The following is a 19285-nucleotide window of genomic DNA, read 5'->3' on the forward strand; positions in this document are numbered from 1 at the left end:
TCTTTCTAACTAGCAGTAAGAGAGTTTTTGATGTTTCAGCAAACATGTTTCACAATGAACAATCATAATTTTCCCCATTAGTTAGTAAGATGGCTTGGCAGGGCTTCAGCGTGCTGTCTTTCATGTGGTTCTGCCCCACTGCACAAAGCAAGGACTGCCTGTATCACGTTTGTGTAAATGTGTAGGTCAATCCTGAATTCTTTTTTCTGTTCCATCAGTCAGCTTACGTATGCCAACAACAATGCTGCCTTGTTGTAATTAGCATAGATTTATAAGACATTTTGATAACCGTTAGTCTGACTCTCTTACCTTACTCTGATATGGAGGGGCTCTGACCGTCTTGGGCTTCACTCATCCCCATACATTTTATCATCCGCTCATCAATATTCTTGTAAAACCCTGTGGTGAATTTGATTTAATGACACTAAAGTTTTAGATTGGTTTGAGGGAACTATATCTCTCTAATTTTTTTTGTACTTACAAATATGGGATAGCTCTTTGTTTATGTCATTCCTTAAATTTAAATAATTTTTCTACAAATTATACTACATCAGTCTTTAGATTTACCAATACATTCTTAAATTTTTATAGCAATTCAATACTGTAAGTTTCATTGAATTATGCTTCTGAACTCTTCCATTCTGGTCAATAGGAATGTAATTAATTTTTATATATTTAGCACATATTTACCATTTTTCACCTCTTTTAATTCTATTTTCTGAAATTTCTCTAGGTTTTTAATTTAGAAAATCACATTATTTGTGAATGATGAAAGTTCTGTTTCCTCTTTTCCACCACATTACTTTTCATTCTCTTTCTTTCCTTTTCTTGTTACCCTTTACTTAATCACATTGACAAGTGATTAATCAGTGGTTACCTCTAAATTTTCACCATTAAGAATGATGATTGATTGTGACTTTACATTATTATTTAAACATATCAATATTCTATAAATAATGTATTGTCAAGCATTCATGTGAATTTACTTCTCTCTTTATTCTTGGCCTTTAAGTCCTTTTTCTTCAGAATTATTAGATTTTGTGCCCCTAATACGGAATCTTGTTTTCTCTTCTGCTTCTACTACTCTGAGTTATTATATCGTCACTCATGTTTTCATTTCTCCACTGGTATAATTGTGATGTGCATTTTTTTGTATTCAAATTTTCTGACAAGTGTACTTAAAAAAGAACATTTGGGAGTCTATGAATAAAATCACAATACTAGTATATTTTATGTTAAAGAGTCAAAGTGACTTCCTTTGTCAATTTATCCAGGTAATGGATGGTTTCTTGAGAGTATTGTTGTTAAATCTGAGGAGGAAGATGGCAATCAAGAGGTGCTGTTTCCATGCAACAGGTGTGTGGTAACTTACTACCTCATTATACTCCCCTTTGCCCAGTTCATTCCAGCTGTGTCATCAGCATGCCTCCCGCCTTCCCTCTGCCTGCATCATTCCCTCCTTTGAGACCAGAATTCAAGGCCTTCTCTCCTCAGGAAGCTGTTCTTTATCAGCACTAGTCATTTTCTCTTTATTTGGAATATTTAATAATTTTCTCTTCTGCAATAAGCATGCTGAAATGGAAAGAAAACTGGATTAGGACTTAGAAAACAGGTTCTTGATTCTGTTCCTCAAACACTTGTTCTGCTCCCTGCTAATTTTGTGAATGTGGGTACTACTATCAACTTCTCTGAGGTTCAGTTTCCTCACGTGTAAGTATCATGGGAATACCTGTTTTTATTAGTTCATATGAATTAAAATCAAACAAAGTTATGTGTATGAACTGTGAATGCTAAAGCATTATTCGAACATGGTATAAATACAATACAAATGAGGTGAATCAGGCTACTATAGTAAGATACCATAGACTGGGTAGCTGATAAACAATAGATATTTATTTCCCACAGTTCTGGAGGCTGGAAGTCCAAGAGTAAGGCCCCAGAATGGATGGTTGTCTTCTGGTTGTAGCCCTTTTCTGGGTGCAGATTGCTAACTTCTCACTGTGTCCTCACATGGCAGAAAGGGCAAGATATCTCTCTAGAGTCTTTTTTTTTTCTTTTCCCAGTTACATTTTATTTTTAAAAATTTAATGTATATTTTTATTGCTGATAGTATTATATATATCTCCCATTTTCCCCCTTTTACCCTCTTCCTCCCAGTGCCTCCCCTCCTCCCACCTCACATACAGGTCTTCACCACCCTATTGCCCATGTCCATGGGCAATGCATATAAGTATATAAGTTCTTTGGTTTATCTCTTCTCATCTCCCCAAACCCACATCAAGCTATGTCAGTCTGTTCCATGGCTCCAGAATCTTTTTTTCTTAAAGCCACTAATTCCATTCATAAAGGATCTCCTCTCATGACTTAAGCACCTTTCAAAGGATTTCCACATATGAATTCTGGGGGTAGGAGGACAAAAACATTCAGACCATTGCAGTAACATAGCTCAATAATTTTTATATTGATTACATGTTGAAATAGCTTTTGAGTTTATTAAAATAAAAATATTTATTAATTTAATCTTTACTCTTTTTTACTTTAAAAAAATATATGTGCCTTGTGTTATATATCTCTGGAAGATTGCTATTCTAGAGTCTGCTTTAGCAACTAAACACCAGTTACATGAAAGGAGAGACATAAAGATTTCCACTAAGGAAAGTCCAAATGAGAATTTTTTACTGATTTTAAGATATATTAGAATATTTGTAAAGTTATCATAGAATGTTTCTAAAAACTGACATTTTAGGATGAATCAATATAACTTGAATGTAGGACAAAGGTTTGCTGAAGTTGAATTCCTAAAGATCATTTTATGTGGCTTGAAATCTTAACTGATTTTTTAATTTCTGAGCCCCTCTCTGAAGACCTCTTTAAATCCTTAAGCATTTTATTTTTTATTCTAAGTAATGTGCCTTCTTTTAATATTTTCATAATAATTGTCTTCCCTCTTTCCCCAGCAGATGGCTAGATGAGTACCAAGATGATGGCAAGACTGAACGGGAACTGCTTGCAGAAAGTAGCTACAGTGCGGTAGGAGAGATTGGATCTGTGGCCTCCTGAAAGGGCCAGCTTGGGTCTGTCGCTGTATTGTGGCTTCAAAAAACTATTGATCTGACTCTAGTAATAGGTTTTCACTTTCCTTGTGCTGGAGCAAACCCTTGGGAAGGATCACTTTGTGCTAGACACAATTATTGCTTTGAAAAACTTCAAGAGTTGGGAGAAGTACCAGACAACACCTGACCAAGATCAGCCTATATCTGGAGTACACATATTATTTCTTCTATTTCTTCTTCTTCTTGTTCTCCTCCCCTGCCCCCCCTCCTCCTCCTCCTCCTCCTCCTCTTTCCTCTTTCCTCTTCCTCCTCTTCTTCTTCTTCCACATCCTTTTCCTCTTCCTCCTCATTCACCTCCTCCTTCTTCCTTCTTTTAGAGACTCTGACACCTCATAAGTGTCCTGAAATATTTAGGTAGCCTTTGTAGAAAGAAACTGAAGAGGTGCATAACATTTGATTGCTATAAAATACTTTTACACAACATATGTTCATTTTAAAGTGGAAGTCTTAGTCTTAGGTAATGGCACATTTCTCTTAGTATGGGTGGTAATATCAAGAAGGAAAGGTGAAAAGAAAACAATCAATTTGATTAAAGTCATTCTCACTGCACTTCATGCTGGTCCTCATCAACTCGGTCTTTTGGGAGCTGGTCACTGGGGCTGCTGTGGACAGCAGCAGAGCGAACACATATTGAGACAGACATCTTTCATCCATTAGCCACTTTCCTTGATTATCCTCAAATGCTTGTCAAGTTGGTGCCACAGGCAGCTTCTTCCAATCCTTCAAATCGGGCCGTGAGAAAAAAAACACCATTTGTCAAAAGGTGAGATAGGTTCAAAGTTAGCCAAGTTGTGAAAGCAAAGGAAAAGTTCTCATAGGAAATTATAAGTGCTACTCCAGTGAACATATGAATGATAAGAAAGCGAAACAGCCTTTTACTAATATGGAGGAAGTTTTAGTGGTCTGGATAGACCATCAAACCAGCCACAACATTCCCTAAGATAAAGCCTCGTCTAGAGCAAGACCCTAACTCTCTTTAATTCTATTAAAGCTGAGAAAGGTGAGGACGCTACAGAAGAAAAGTTAGAAGCTAGCAGAGATTGGTTCATGAGGTTTAAGGAAAGAAGCCATCTCCATAACACGGGAGTGCAAAGTGAAGCAGTAAGTGCTGATGTGGAAGCTGCAGCATGTTATCCTGAAAAATCTAGCCAAGATTAATGAAGGTGGCTACATTCAACAACAGGTTTTTAATGTAGATTAAAACATCCTTATGTTGGATGAAGATGCCATCTAGGACTTTCGTAGGTAGGGAGGAGAAACCCACACCTGGCTTCAAAGCTCTCAAGAATTTTGCTAAATTTACTCTGCCGGTGCTTTGTAAGTGGAAGAACAAAGCCTGGATGATAGCACATTTGTTTACAATATATAAAAGCCCACTGATGAGACATACTGATCAGAAAAAGTATTTCTTTCAAAATGTTACCACTCATTTATAATGTACCTTGTTATCCAAGACCTATGATAGAGATATACAAAATTAACGTTGTTCTCATGACTGCTAACTCAACCTCCATTCTGAAGCTGTGTCAAAGAGTAATTCACTTTCAAGTCTTATTGTTTAAGAAATACACTTCAGAAGGCTATAACTTCCATAGATACTGATGCTTTGGATGGATCTGGGCAAAGTCAATTGAAAACCTTTTGGAAATGATTCATCATTCTAGATGCCATTAACAATATTTGTGATAGGTGGGAAAAGGTCAACATATCAATATTCACAGGAGTTTAGAAGAAGTTGATTCCCACCCTCATGGATGACTTTGAAAGGTTCAACACTTCAGTGAAGGAAGTGTTGGAAGGAGGTGGTGGAAATAGCAAAAGAACTTGAATTAGAAGTAGAGCCTGAAGATGTGACTGAACTGCTACAATCTCATGATAAAACTTTATGGATGAGGAAGCGCTTCATATGGATGAGCAAATAAAGTGGTTTCTGGAGATGGATTCTACTGCTGGTGAAGATGCTGTGGAAATGACGGCAAAGGATTTAGAATACCCCATAAACTTAGTTGATAAAGCAGCAGCAGGGTTTGAGAAGATTTATTCTAATTTTGAAATGAGTTTTTACTGTGCAATAGTAAAATGCTACTAAACAGTATTGCATGCCACAGAAAATTGCTCATAAAAAGAAAAGTCAATCGATGTGACCAACTTCATTGTCTTATTTTAAGAAATTGCCACAGCCACCTTACCCTTCAGCCACCACCACCTTGATCAATCAGCAGCCACCAGCACTGATAAGACCCTCCATCAACAAAAGGATGATGACTTGCTGAAGGCTCAGATGATGAGCCTTTTTAAAAGCACTTTTTAGCAATAAAATATTTTAATTAAGATATGTACATTGATTTTTTTTTAGACATCATGCTATTGTACTTAATAGACTACAGTATAGTGTAAACATAACTTTCATATGCCCTCGGGAAAAAAGAATTTGTGTGACTTGTTTTAATAAGATGTTCACTTTATTGTAGTGGTCTTGATCCAAACCCACAATATCTCCTATGTATGTCTGTAATCATTGATATGTTAATCTTGTTGTTGTCTTCTTGTATTGACCAGCAATTAGAGTTCTTCAAAGATCATTGATTTTTTTTTCCAGGTAAACAAATTCCTTTGTGCTCTGGACATTGAGGACCAGAATTTATTTTACATCACTAAGTAATGTGTCCGGAATTACCTGCATTGTGAAGTCTATTAAATGCTGTTTATGGAACAGTGGTTGGGTTTATAATTTAAGCAATTGAATTAAAAACGTACTCTTTGACAATTTTGTGGAAAAGCAGACAGCCATTGGTGATACTTATGGTAGTTTATACTTTTTTTTTTTTTACTTTAAAAGGTTTTCATCAACTAGACTGCAAAAGAATTACTAGGGGTTCTTGTTAAAACATAGATTACTGGGCCCTGCATCCTAGAATCTGCATTTTTTAAACAAATGCAGTTCTTCTGCACAATTTTTCTTGGAACTACTGGGCTTGCCTCTTGATATCAACTTTAAATTAATAGTGTCTGTTCTGACTTTCTGTTCCTGTGCTACCTGGCAATTCTAAAACAAAAATAATCAGAAATTCTCATGTTTAAATCTGAGGAGTTCATTTGTTTTTAGAAATAGCTTTTCTAAAAAATAAGAAAAATTATAAAACATCAACTGCTTTTTAAATCTTAAGTGTATACACATTCAGTATTGTTAATTTAAAGTTCTACTGATCAATTAATATATATTTTTGTTAATTGGAAATTAATGAAACCATTAAGAAATTACTATATTGTCTTTCGTAGGATCAATCATTAAGTCTCATGTTTCTAGAGTTCATTATGTTGAGTTACATTCCTTCTATACTAATTTGTTGAGAGTCTGTATCATGAAACAATAGTGAATTTTGTCAAATAATTTTTCTGCATCTATTGACATGATTACATAATTTGAGGGGGGAGGAGAGGGAAAAAGGGAGAGAGAGAATGGAAGGGAGAAAAATATTAGTGTGAGAGAGAAACATTGATCAGCTGTCTCCCACTTGGGATCCAGACTGGAACCCTTCCATACACACCCGGACAGGGAATCAAACCACAGCCTTTTCATATGTGGGAGTAACCTCCAACCAATCGAGCCACTAGCCAGGGCTGAACAAGCTTCTTCTTAACGCAACCAAAAATGAGACATCAAGGACTCTGCTCTTTGGCACTCAAAAGTTTCTGGCGTTCACAGATAGATTTTTTCAGTGAAGTTTACAGTTCTAGAAAATTTGGTATAGAAGGACCTGGTGTTCTGAACTCAACCTACCAAGGTTTTCCTGCTGACTGCTATTGCTTTCTCTGTATGTCAGATTGCTAGTCACATAAGATATTGAAACTAACAAGTACCAGAAGAACTAAATGACCTAAGGGAGGAATATTTAACTCAATTCTCAAGCTATATTTATGAGGGGGTAACTGTAGTCCTCTACTGAGAAAATCTATTTAAGTACCTCCAATTGTTGACTATAGCTCTAAAAATGTATGGGTTGGTGTTTTTTTAATATTATGTTCATAGTTTAAACTCAATGCATATTTAACGTTTGTGCCAAATGAAGTTTTCTAGTGACACTAAAAATTTGTTTTCCCTTTTATGAGTTTTGTTCACTTTACAATTCATAAAAAGTTAGAACATTGTTTTTCTCTTATGGATTTATATCCTTCCAAGTATTATACCTTTATTAAGTATATTAATTCTGGATTTAGCTTCTGCTCCCAATAGGGAGTATCGTTTTTATTCTAATTCTGACAAGACTATGCAAAATTGCCTTCTTCTCATTAGCATTATGCTCTTTTTGGCATTTTAAAAAGTATTTTAAATAATGACTGCATAAAATGTCATAATATTTGGAATTGAGCCCTTTCATTATATCATCCAATGTGAAAAGCTTTTGAAAAGAGCTGCAAGAACATGTTTAAAAATAAATATCTTCAAGACATGTTTCCTATCACCTGTGAATCAAAATAACTTAGGGCATCTTGTTTTTCCTTAGCTCCTCCCCCTCCTCAATTTATTAACTTCTCCAATCAGACTAAGTGCCCCAGTCAGCCACCATTCTCTCACAGTGAGAGAATCTATCTGATTTAAAATGTGTTTTGTTTTAAACCTTTGTTTTGACTGGATTGATTAAAAATTATTCTGTGATCTTTACTAACCTAAGAGAGGATGTAATGCTGTGAATTAGGTACATTGTCCCGTGATTCAAAATGCTTTTTCTTAATGTACTAGATTAAGCCAGAAAAAGACTGAAAACCTCAAAATAGGCTTGCCACTGTTTTTTGGTGATTTTTGTTTTTCAATAGTGATTGCCACTTTTTTCAAATTGTACCCAGACAGGAAGATTACTGAATGTACTGTTCTGGAGCAACAGAATCACCTTAAGGCAGGGAAAATAACAGTGATTTTTTTTCCCACTGGCACTCCTCAATCTATTGCCTTTTTCTAGTTCTGAGGGCATTGGCAACATGAAGAGTGGCAAATTATCCTTAGTAACGTCCGCAGTATTAGCTCCTAATTATTACCTTGATACTTATTAAAGTGCTATTGAGTTATATAAGACATATAAAACATTGCTCTGTCTTCTGTGTTGGCTCAGTCTTTTGGAAGATAAGAAATGGACCCTTTTGCTAACATAATATATTTTTTGAAAAGTAATTTTATAATGAAAATATCTCCATGTGGTTTTGGACTATGTTTTTTATTATAAGTGAGGCTGAGAATCTTTTCATAGGGAACCATTTTCAGATTTTAAACTATACAAACATTTTTCAGCCCATTTACCAATAACAACTTTTACTCCTCTATTTTCAGACACTCTAATATGTTTATGTAGTAACGTTTTTTAAAGATATGTTTTTATTGACATTAGAGAGAGAGAGGAAGCAAGAGGACGAGAGAGATAGAAATATCAATGAGAGAGAAACATCAACATTGATTGGGCATGTGCCCTGACCAGGAATCAAACCAGTGACCTGTTGATGCATGGGTCAATGCTCAACCATTGAGCCACACTGGCCGGGCATCAACTTTTTGTGTGAAATAAGTTACAGTATTTTTCCCAGTTTCCACTTTAAATTTTTAAAATTACCTTTACAATGATGTGATTATTTAAACTATATTTTATTGTCACTTAAATACTATAAATTTGGCTATATATCCATGTGACAAAATGGATGAACCTTGAGGGCATTATGCTAAGTAAAATAATTCGGACAGAGAAAGACAAATACTGTATGATCTCACTTATATGTGTAATCCCTAAAATGGAATTCATAGAAACAGAACAGATTGGTGGTGGACAGAGACAGGGGTGAGGGTGGGGGGAATGGGTGAAGGTGCTTAAGAGGTAACAACTTCCAGTTATAAGAAAAATTGTTCTGAGGATGTTATGTAGAATATGGAGACTATAGTTAAAAATACTTCACTGTATATCTGAATGTTGATTAGAAGTAGATCTTAAAAGTTCTTAACACAAGAAAAAGTATTTGTAACTCTATGAGGAGATGGGTGTTAACAAAACTTATTGTGGCAATCATAATATATACATAGATCAAATCACTATGTTGTACACCTAAAATGAATACAATGTTATATGTCAATTATAACTGAAAATTTAAAATTTCTGTGAAATAAAATACATTATATTTGAACTAAAATATAAACCCTGAGAGAAGATATGTGCACTTTCTACAAATAAAATATTAATGTGAAGTTTAAACTTACGCAACTCTTATAGCAAATAAGTATTAGCATCCAGATCAGAGAGACAAAATCCCCTGATAGGTCAATGGTTAAAAAGTATACACAGGTAATTCACAACAATGGAAAGCCAAGTATAGGTACAGATAAGTTATGTTTTAGTTTTAATAGGAAATTGGTAAAATAGGTGGGGCCGAATGAAAAATGAGAAAGGAAAATGAGGTGATGGAAAATAAATATTCATGTCACTGCCATTATGATTCAAGTTAGTTAGGGGGTGAAGTCAGACTAGCAGAACTGGTTAATGGTTCATTGAAAGAAAAAGTGTTAAGAAGATTAGTGGTGTGAGTGAGCAGATGGAGAGGGAAGAAATAAGCAGCTGGCTGTGTTTGGCCTGTAATGAGAGAATGAACTCTTACTGTTGAAGATTTCAAAGGATTGAGAATTCTGATAATGACTAAACCCAGGGTTTGTCCACCAAACTGTGGTTAAGTGGAGGGTAATGAAGATCGCTGGCCAGAGAAGGTCAAGGGGTTGTAGATGGATCCATTGAAGATTGAAATTGCTAGAATGAGAGAAGGGTTTAGGATAAAGACAATGGTGCTTATTACTATTTTTTTAAAAATCCAGAACAGTTCAATTAGGCTGATAGGTATAAAAACCTGTGCACTAGTAATGGAAACGTGAATGTAAAATATTGGTCTTTTGCAGATGGAACTTAAGCACATTTGTCCTTTTGTATTGACCTCTAAGTTTATACAACGAAGAAACTGAATTGAGACAAATTAGCATTCTATTTGCCTCAGGAATGAAAAGAAAGAAAAGTAAAAGTATCAGGCTGTCTATAGAATATTGGTAGTAATTCAATAGCTCTTACCCTAAGGTTAGTGGATTTTCACACATGTTCTCTTCATCCTCTATGAACTGCTGGATTACTAATTGTTATTCCACTGTGTGTTTTTTGTTTGTTCGTTTTAGATTTGTTGCTTCTGAAGAAAAATACCTCCAGGGGAAGTTCACCTTTCTCCCCTTCTCTATATCCTGTTCACGGTAAGATTAGGCAGTGACCCAAGTTTTGGTTTCCTTCTGTGCCCTTTGCATGCTTGTTTTCAGCTCCTGAGACATAAACTCAATTCTGAACCACTCTGTGTGGCCCTCTGAGCTCCTGCAGGCTGAATGCTGAGTATTCAGAGGCTGTAATAATTGATGGCGCTTCTGGTTCTCCTTTAAGATACACTGTCTGTTTTCCTGCAAAAGTGATCCTGTGTCATCTTAGCTACGTATGTCCCAACAGCTGACAAGCAATGATGTGCTTAGTGGAACTTTAAACAGAGCATGGAAGCTTCTGGAAACACTGTATATCATTGACTGTGGCAGTGCTTAAAATTCCTAATTGCTTCTATACTAGTAGAGCTCAGGGTACCTGATCAAGCCTCAGGGTACCTGAGTTCCAATTCTGGCTTGCCTTAACCAGCTCCATTCCCACGGGCAACTCAGAGTCACTGCACTTTAGTTTTTTGTTGTTGTTTTTGTTGTTGTTTTTACCTAGAAAAGATTCTTAAAAGCCACAGATATAATAGGATTATTTGAACTGTGTTGATGTTATATTTTTAAGGAGATAAGGATATCAGCACAAGTTAAATGCACACAAAAATATTCACAAGCTGCCAAAAAAGAGGGGTGGGGGGAGACATATTTTAAGTCAATTGGTGCCCTCCAATGTCTGTCTGCCCTTCAGCATCCCCACGGTGCTTGTTCTTTAATTACAGGTGGAGCAGTGCATCCCTCAGGCTGTCGCAGGTTACGTTGATTCCCAAGAGTTTTTAAAAAGGTACCGTGTTTGGAATCTAAAATAATTACCTCTAAGCTGACCATACCACTTTGTGATATTTTAAATATACTTAGGGACATTTAATGAAGCATTACTATTTTAACTTCTTTCATTATTTTAGATTAATTCCATATTGTTCTTAAGTAGTAACACATGCAATAATTTTCAAAGTGGAATTTAATCCTCTCTATAAAATAATAAAATAAAATAACACATTTAAATAGAACTGCATTGCTACAACGTAATCTGTAAGTGTCTAAGAATTATTATTGAAAATTTTAAAGAAGCCCTTCACTTTGAAAAAATAAAAATGCTAGGTTTACTGGTTTTATGTCATACTAGAGGCCCAGTGCACGCATTCGTGCACCAGTGGGGTACCTCAGCCTGGCCTGCTCCCTCTCGCAATCCAGGACCCCTCAGGAGATGTTGAATTGTCAGTTGCAGCCGGGTCCTCGCAGGCCAGGCTGAGTGACCCCACTGGTGCACAAATCCATGCACTGGGCCTCTAGCATGCATATAAGATCTTTGGTTAATCTCTTCCAGTCCTCCCTCCCCCTTCCCTCTGAGATTCATCAGTCTGTTCCATGTTTCCATGCCTGTGTGTTGAGCATCTGCCCCCTGATGGTCAGTGCATATCATAGCTACCAGCTGAACAGTCAAATGGTCAAACGGTCGGTCGGTCGCTTAGGCTTTTATATATGTAGACTAGAAGCCCAGTGCATGAAATTCGTGCACGGAGGGGGGTTGTCCCTCAGCCCAGCCTATACCCTCTCCAATCTGGGACCCCTGGAGGAATGTCCGACTGCAGTCGGACATCCCTCTCACAATCCAGGACTGCTGGCTCCTAACTGCTCACCTGCCTGCCTTCCTGATTGCCCCTAACCGCTTCTGCCTGCCAGCCTGATCACCCCCTAACCACTCCCCTGCCAGCCTGATTGATGCTTAACTGGTCCCCTGCCAGCCTGTTTGCCCCCAGCTTCCCTCCTCTGCCGGCCTAGTCACCCCTAACTGCACTCTCCTGCAGGGTTTATCACCTCCAACTGCCCTCCCTTGCAGGCCTGGTCCCTCTCAACTGCCCTCCCTTGCAGGCCGGGTGCCTCCCAACTGCCCTCTCCTGCTGGCCATCTTGTAGTGGCCATCTTGTGTCCACATGGGGGCAGGATCTTTGACCACATGGGGGCAGACATATTGTGTGTTGGAGTGATGGTCAATCTGCATATTACTCTTTTATTAGATAGGATAGAGGCCTGGTGCAGGAGTGGGGGCCAGCTGGTTTGCCCTGAAGGGTGTCCTGGATCAGGGTGGGGGTTCCCTTGGGGCGTGGGGAGGCCTGAGCGATGGGCCTGTGGTGGTTTGCAGGCCGGCCATGCCCCCTGGCAACCCAAGCGGAGGCCCTGGTATCTGGAATTTATTTACTTTCTACAATTGAAACTTTGTAGCCTGGAGCGGAGCCAAGCCTGGGGCTCCCTCAGAGGCCCACAGCCATTTGTGTTGGGGTTATAATTGAAACTTTGTTGCCTTAAGCGGGTGGGCCCTGCCAGGGTGTGCGGAAAGCTTTGCTTCCCCTGTTGCCGCCGGCAACCCTGGCCTGCTCTCTCAAGCTCTGTTCTGCCGCCATTTCTGTTTGAATTTGTTTACCTTCTATAATTGAAACTTTGTAGCTTGAGTGGAGGCTTAGGCCTGCAACAGCTCGCGGAAAGCTTGGCTTGCTCTGTTACCTGGGAAACCTTGTTCTCTGTGGCTGTAGCCATCTTGGTTGGGTTAATTTGCATACTTGTTCTGATTGGCTTGTGGGCGTGGCTTGTGGGCGTGTCGATGGTATGGTCAATTTGCATATTACCTTTTTATTAGGTAGGATTATTTAAGTTTATTATACTATATTTCTGTTTCTTTTATTTTTTTAATATATATTTTATTGAATTTTTTACAGAGAGTAAGGGAGAGGGAGAGAGAGTTAGAAACATCAATGAGAGAGAAACATCGATCAGCTGCCTCCTGCACACCCCTTACTGGGGATGTGCCCACAACCAAGGTACATGCCCTTGACTGAAATGGAACCTGGGACCCTTGAGTCCGAAGGCCGACGCTGTATCCACTGAGCCAAACCTGTCAGGGCTATTCCTGTTTCTTAAAGCAAGTGTTGGGGAATGTAGTCCCAAGAGTGCATAGATTTCCAGGGAACAAGTAATTTAGGAGTTTTGGGTTATGCTCTTAGTTGGTGATAGATTTTCAAACATGGAAATTCTCTTATCAGAAAGCATCCACGTTCAATGAAGAAAAGACAACAAATATTCACTGAGTTCATTTTTAGTAACAAATTAAGAAGGGAGAAACAGAGAGAAAATGGCTACAATTTTCAACCTGCTTGTTATACTGTCCAGAATCTTTCACTTGAGTCTGCCCACATTTTAAATTTCAAGATATAAAAGAAAACATTATTTCCATGTATTTGTTTTTATTTCAATTTATAGGTGGCTTAGATTGGTAAGATGTGAGTCCAAATGTGACAGGTTTATCATCTTGACCCATGCCACTGCTTCAAGACATTCATTTTGTGTGATTTTAAGATATACATTTTTGCTTCAATTTGCTTGACTATTATAAAACATGAATAAAAATACTTTTTGAACCTGCTTAATAGTATTTAGAAAAAAGTCCAACTTATCTAAAATCAAAATCCAACAGTGAACTAAATAATGTTTGGAGAAAACAATTAAAGACTGAGAAATTGAGTTAATTTTTCAAGTTATTTTTTGAAATGTTTAATTCTAAAATGCATAGATGTGATATTTGAATTATCTAATTAATTAGAATATTAAAGTCAATATATAATTAAATGACAATTTAAAAAATCCAACTGTATTGGAGCACACCATGAGTGAGAAACATACTTTGTATCCCCCATCGTGTCTTGATTCTAGCATTCTAGAAGCTTGTTGTGGGAATGAATCTTCACCCACTCTTCCATCATGCATGCTAATATGCACCCAAAGGTGAGGAATACAGGGGAAATAGAATCTTATTTCCCAGCGGATTACCTTTCCATCACTTCACATATAAAAGCCAAGTAAACGCCAGCTGGGACTTTTTGTGGATATGACATGGGGTATTCCCCCTCCTCTTCTATAACTCTGTATCTTCAGTACAGAGTTCCTCTGCTTTAATTCTGGTTTGCATATTGCATATTAACATAAGAAGGTGTTCAGACAAAGGATTGATTCCATAGTTAGGAGGACGTTGAGACAGTATTGTACTAATGTAAAAGTCCAAGAACATGGAAGAGGAAAGTGGTATGAGGGTAGAGATCAGCAAATGAGCCCTCTATTGTAATCCACATACACTTTTTAAACTGCTTATTCACATCAGAGAATGGAGGCCGGTTTCTGTCTCCTGAAAAGGTGATTTCTTGCCAGTAAGTCTGTATAGGTTGGTTACCAAGGAGGGTGGGGTACTTATCCCATGCGAGCAACATGTACCACTATGAATCCCGGCTGAACTATTGAGAGGAGCATGCTGCCCTGCTTTTAGATCTAGCTTTATATTTCAGGGTCACCGTGTGACTCTTGGCTTCAATAATATAGTCATGCCCCTAGGGATCACAGACAGTAAAGACATTTCACAAGCATTTTTCATAAATGTGATAAATTTTGAAACTTTTGCATTTATTTTTGCCAGCAAATTTTTGACTCATGTAGTTCTTGGCATTCACTGTCAGGATTTTGGCAAAGAATGCTATTTTCTACCAAAAGAAGAGATCTTTTCTTTTTCTGATCATGCATAGTTTGTAAAGCAAAGACTTGTTTACCATCTAATGTAAAGAATCATTTTCCTTACTCGGATTTCTATCAAATGTAAGTGATAGACACTCACTTGCCATTTGACTTTATGGTAAATCCTACAGTTTTTAGTGAAGCTACATAAAACCTGCCTTCTTACATATTTTCACTTTTATAACCTGTGTTTCCTTTGTCTGGTTTCTTTCAAATTTGTAATGATGCATATATTTATGATATAATATCATCTTATATTTAAAAATGGCTTTTAAGTCAAGCTTTTAGTCTTTTTTTTAAAATGTATAACTATTTTTGTTTCTTTTTTTGTTATTGTTAATCCTCACTTGAGGATATTTATTCTATTGATTTTTAGAAAGAGTGGAAGGGTGGGAGGGGGAGACATCAATGTGAGAGAGACACTGAATTTTATTGTGAGTTACAAAATGCTGTGAGCCTAGCAAATGCCATGTAATTCAATATGAAGGAGAAATCCTATTCCACAAAATAATTTTCTCTGCATTGCCTAAATATAGTATAAACAATATTTACAGATGTGAATAATGATTATTTCAAAGATTAGGAGGAAATGGTTATCTTGCTTTAATAAAAGAAGGGGAAAGAGAAAGGGGGAGAGGGTCAACACATCCTTCTGCCGAGTGATGGGTCCCATAATGGCGTTGTCAGCAGTGGTCAAGGGGGTCTCTGTCTAGAGACAGTACTCTGTGAACCCAGTTCTTGTCTTGCTTGTAGGAATGAATTCATACAATAGACTACAAATGGCAGCAAAAACAAGTGAGGATTTATTTGTAGAAAAGAAATACACTCAGATAGGATCTGAGCGGGCAACTCACTTGGCCAAACCGAGTGCCCCGCTTGGGTGGGGTTTGGGACATTTATATCCTAGACTGGAGTGCTCCTCAGTAAGTCTCCCCCTTCCTTATTTCTAAAAAAAAAAAAAGTGTCTTTAATTTGTAAGTCTCCTTCATCTAGGTATTATGCCATTAGATCCCATCCCGGAGGGCTCTGAATCTTTCCTGCTTGCATAGGGCCTGACGCCTCCATTGTCTATTTTCAGTTTGTCACGTCTCACACTTAGTTCCTCCAAGCCCCAGCTGCCTTTCCAGCCTCTCCCAGCTCCTATCTTTCTATCTGCCTGCTCTAACAGTGTGACTGTGTTGGAATCAGAGGAAAGTCTGCTGCATAGAATATTACAAATCTGACAAATGACCCAGGGAATTCCAGTTTCCGGTTCCACATGTAAGGAGCTTGGAAGTCACCATTTTCTCATAACAACAAGTAAAAAGTTATTGAACAAACTGCACAATAAATAATACTAATAATAAATAATAATAATACAAATTAGAGACCAACAAGCAAAAACAGAGAATTGCAACTTACTAGAGCATAGAGTCAGGAGCTGAAATCTGCACAGGAACCAAGGCCAGGGTAGGAAGTGTTAAACTGTAATGGATGAATTGCTGGAGGCTCAAAGTAGACAGGTTTGATACCGTATTTTCCGGCATATAACACGACTTTTTAACCCAGGAAAATCTGCTCAAAAGTTGGGGGTCTTATATGCCAGAAAATACGGTATTTACAATTTAGAATTAAAGTGAGTTATTGCCAAATGATGGGTGGATTACCGTATTTTCCGGCGTATAAGACCCCTGACTTTTGAGAAGATTTTCCTGGGTTAAAAAGTCGTCTTATACGCTAGAAAATACGGTAGTTCAAAACCTCAAGGGGACCTGGTCATTAGGAGCCCCACACTTCTGTGAGTTTTACTTCTAGGAGTTATACCAGGTTCTCACAGTAGATATTGTCAGGGTTGTGGTGGGGGGTTCCCTTCACCTCCACGAGGAAGAGGGAAAGGAACCATTTTTGCAATATGCCTGAGCACTCTGTTCTTCTTTGCAAGGCCAACCCTCAGGAGAAACTGTCTAACCAGAGCCTAACTGTGGGGTTTTATTGGAACCTGTCTGACCTGACAGAGGGGCAAGTGCGTAATACTCAGTGCTAGCCATCCTGTCCCACCTAAAGGGAGGAGAAGACAACTAAGAAACACTGTGAGGTTCACGCAATTGAAAAATGGGCCAACGACTTTAACAGACACCTCACCAGAGAAGACATACAGATAGCAGATAGGCATATGAAAAGATGCTCCAAGTCTTATGTAATCAGGCAAACGCAAATGAAAACAACAGTGAGATACCACCACCCACTTATTAGAATAAACAAACACTGACAAGACCAGATGCTGGAGGAGATGTGAGCTCCCATTGCTGGTGGGAATGCTAAATGGCACAGCCACTTTGGAAGGCAGTTGGCAGTTTCTTACAGAACTAAACACACTTACCACGCAATCCAGCAATTGTGGCCCTGACAGTCAACCAAAGGAGTTGAAAACTGACATCCATACAGAAACCTACATGTGGATGTTTATGGCAGCTTTATTTGTAATTGCAAAAACCTGGAAGCAACCAAGATGTTCTTCAGTAGGTGAATCCTATATAATAAAGAGGGAATATGCAAATTGAGTGTCATGCCATCACAAAGATGGCGGTGCTCATAGCCACAAGATGGTGGCGCCCAGTTCCCTCAGCCCGCCAGAGTCCCCCAGTCCTTTCAGCCCCCCAGCCGCCCAGGGTCAGCCTGAGGTGCAGGCAAGCCTCAGATTTCAGCTGCCCAGCCACATAGGGTCAGCCTGAGGTGCAGGCAAGCCTCGGATGGCAGCTGCCCAGCCACCCAGGGCTGCCCGAGGCTCAGGTAACCAGGGCCGGCTGAGGCTTGTGCTGCCGGCAGTGGCAGCAGCAGAGGTATGATGGGGGCATCGCCTTCCTCTGATTTCTGGGTCGCCTCCCACCCCTGAGGGTTCCCAGACTGAGAGAGGGGGCTGGCTGGGCTGAGGGACTCCCCCTTCAGTGCATGAATTTTCATGCACTGGGCCTCTAGTTCTATATAATAAAAGGCAAATATGCAAATAGACCGAACGGCGGAACAACTGAATAACTGGTCTCTATGATGTGTGCTGACCACAAGGGGGTGCGTGCAGAACATGGCGGGCGTCAGCAGCAGATGGCAGAGCATGGAACATGGTGGGTGTCGGCTGTGGCAGGATGGTGGAGCAGGTGAGCAGGGGCATCAGACCAAGGCGGGGCGCCCGTTGCTGTCATCTGGGCGAGCCTCTGGTGGTTACTGAAAATTCTTTGCTCCCACGTGCCATGGTCCTGCCCAGTGATTGCACCTGTTGCCAGTGCCAGCCCCGCTTGTACCCACTGCCAGTGCCAGAGCCGCTGCTCGCACCCGCTGACAGCACCAGCCCCGCTTGCACCTGCTGCTGGCGCTGGCCCTAATTGCTCCATGCTGTCAGCAGGTGCACGCAGGGCTGGCACCATTAGCATGTGGGAGTGGCGGCTGTGGGAGCGGCGGCTGTGGGAGCAGGGCTGCTGACAAACAGGGAACTGGGGGCCATGGCAGGCGGGGCCAGGCAGGGGCACAGAGGATGGGCTGAGACTCACCTTGTGCCCACTGCAACCTCGTGGCCCACAGTTTTTTCCAAGGTACGCGAATTTGTGCACTGGGCCCCTAGTCTATATAATAAAAGCCTAAGTGACCGTTATGGTGGAACGACCGGTTGCTATAATGCACACTGACCATCAGGGGGCAGATGCTCAACACAGGAGCTGCCCCTGATGGTCAGTGCGCTCTCATAGGGGGAGCACTGCTCAGCCAGAAGCTGGGCTCATGGCTGGTAAGCAAAGCGACAGTGGCGGGAGCCTCTCCCGCCTCCATGGCAGCGCTAAGGAACTGCGAGCGAGCGGTAAGGAGCAGCAAGCAGGTGGGCGTTAAGGAGTGAAGGGTCCCATACTGCAAGAGGAATGTCCACCGAGGGCTCCCAGACTGTGAGAGGACGCAAGCCGGGCTGAGGGACCACCCCTTTGTGCTTGAATTTTGTGCACCGGGCCTCTAGTTAATAAATAAACTGGTACATCTAGACAGTGGAATATTATTCAGCACTAAAAAGAAATGAATTATCAAGCAATAAAAAGATAAAGAAGAAACTTCAATGTATATTACTAAGTGAAGCCTTGTTAATAATTGGCAATTCATACTATTAATCTGAGAGGCTATCTATAATAATAAAAGTGTAATATGCTAATTAGACTAGACAACGTTCCTGATGAAGCCGCGGCGGGGGGCTGAGGCAGAGGCAGCCACCATTGTGGTGGGGGCTGAGTCCCTTGCACAAATTTCATGCATCGGGCCTCTAGTATACTATATGACATTTCAGAAAAGTTGGTTTCAAGTCTATGAAGACAGTGAAAAGATCAGTGATTTCTAGGCATTAAGGAAGAGA

At 39.5% G+C, this 19285-nt stretch overlaps 1 protein-coding gene across 1 annotated transcript in view; it reads left to right on the forward strand.

Moving 5' to 3' along the window:
* LOC307113846 (lipoxygenase homology domain-containing protein 1-like) overlaps positions 1-3060 on the forward strand; it is a gene marked incomplete at both ends in the record, with an annotated part of 141267 nt that extends 138207 nt beyond the window's left edge. The window contains 2 exon segments of the mRNA XM_079795806.1: positions 1275-1356; positions 2961-3060. Of these exon segments, the coding sequence (XP_079651932.1) occupies positions 1275-1356; positions 2961-3060 (182 nt within the window).
* Between the last annotated feature and the right edge of the window lie 16225 nt (positions 3061-19285).

Source organism: Cnephaeus nilssonii (genome assembly GCF_951640355.1).
Source record: "Cnephaeus nilssonii genome assembly, chromosome: 18".
NCBI classification, from domain to species: Eukaryota; Metazoa; Chordata; class Mammalia; order Chiroptera; family Vespertilionidae; genus Cnephaeus; species Cnephaeus nilssonii.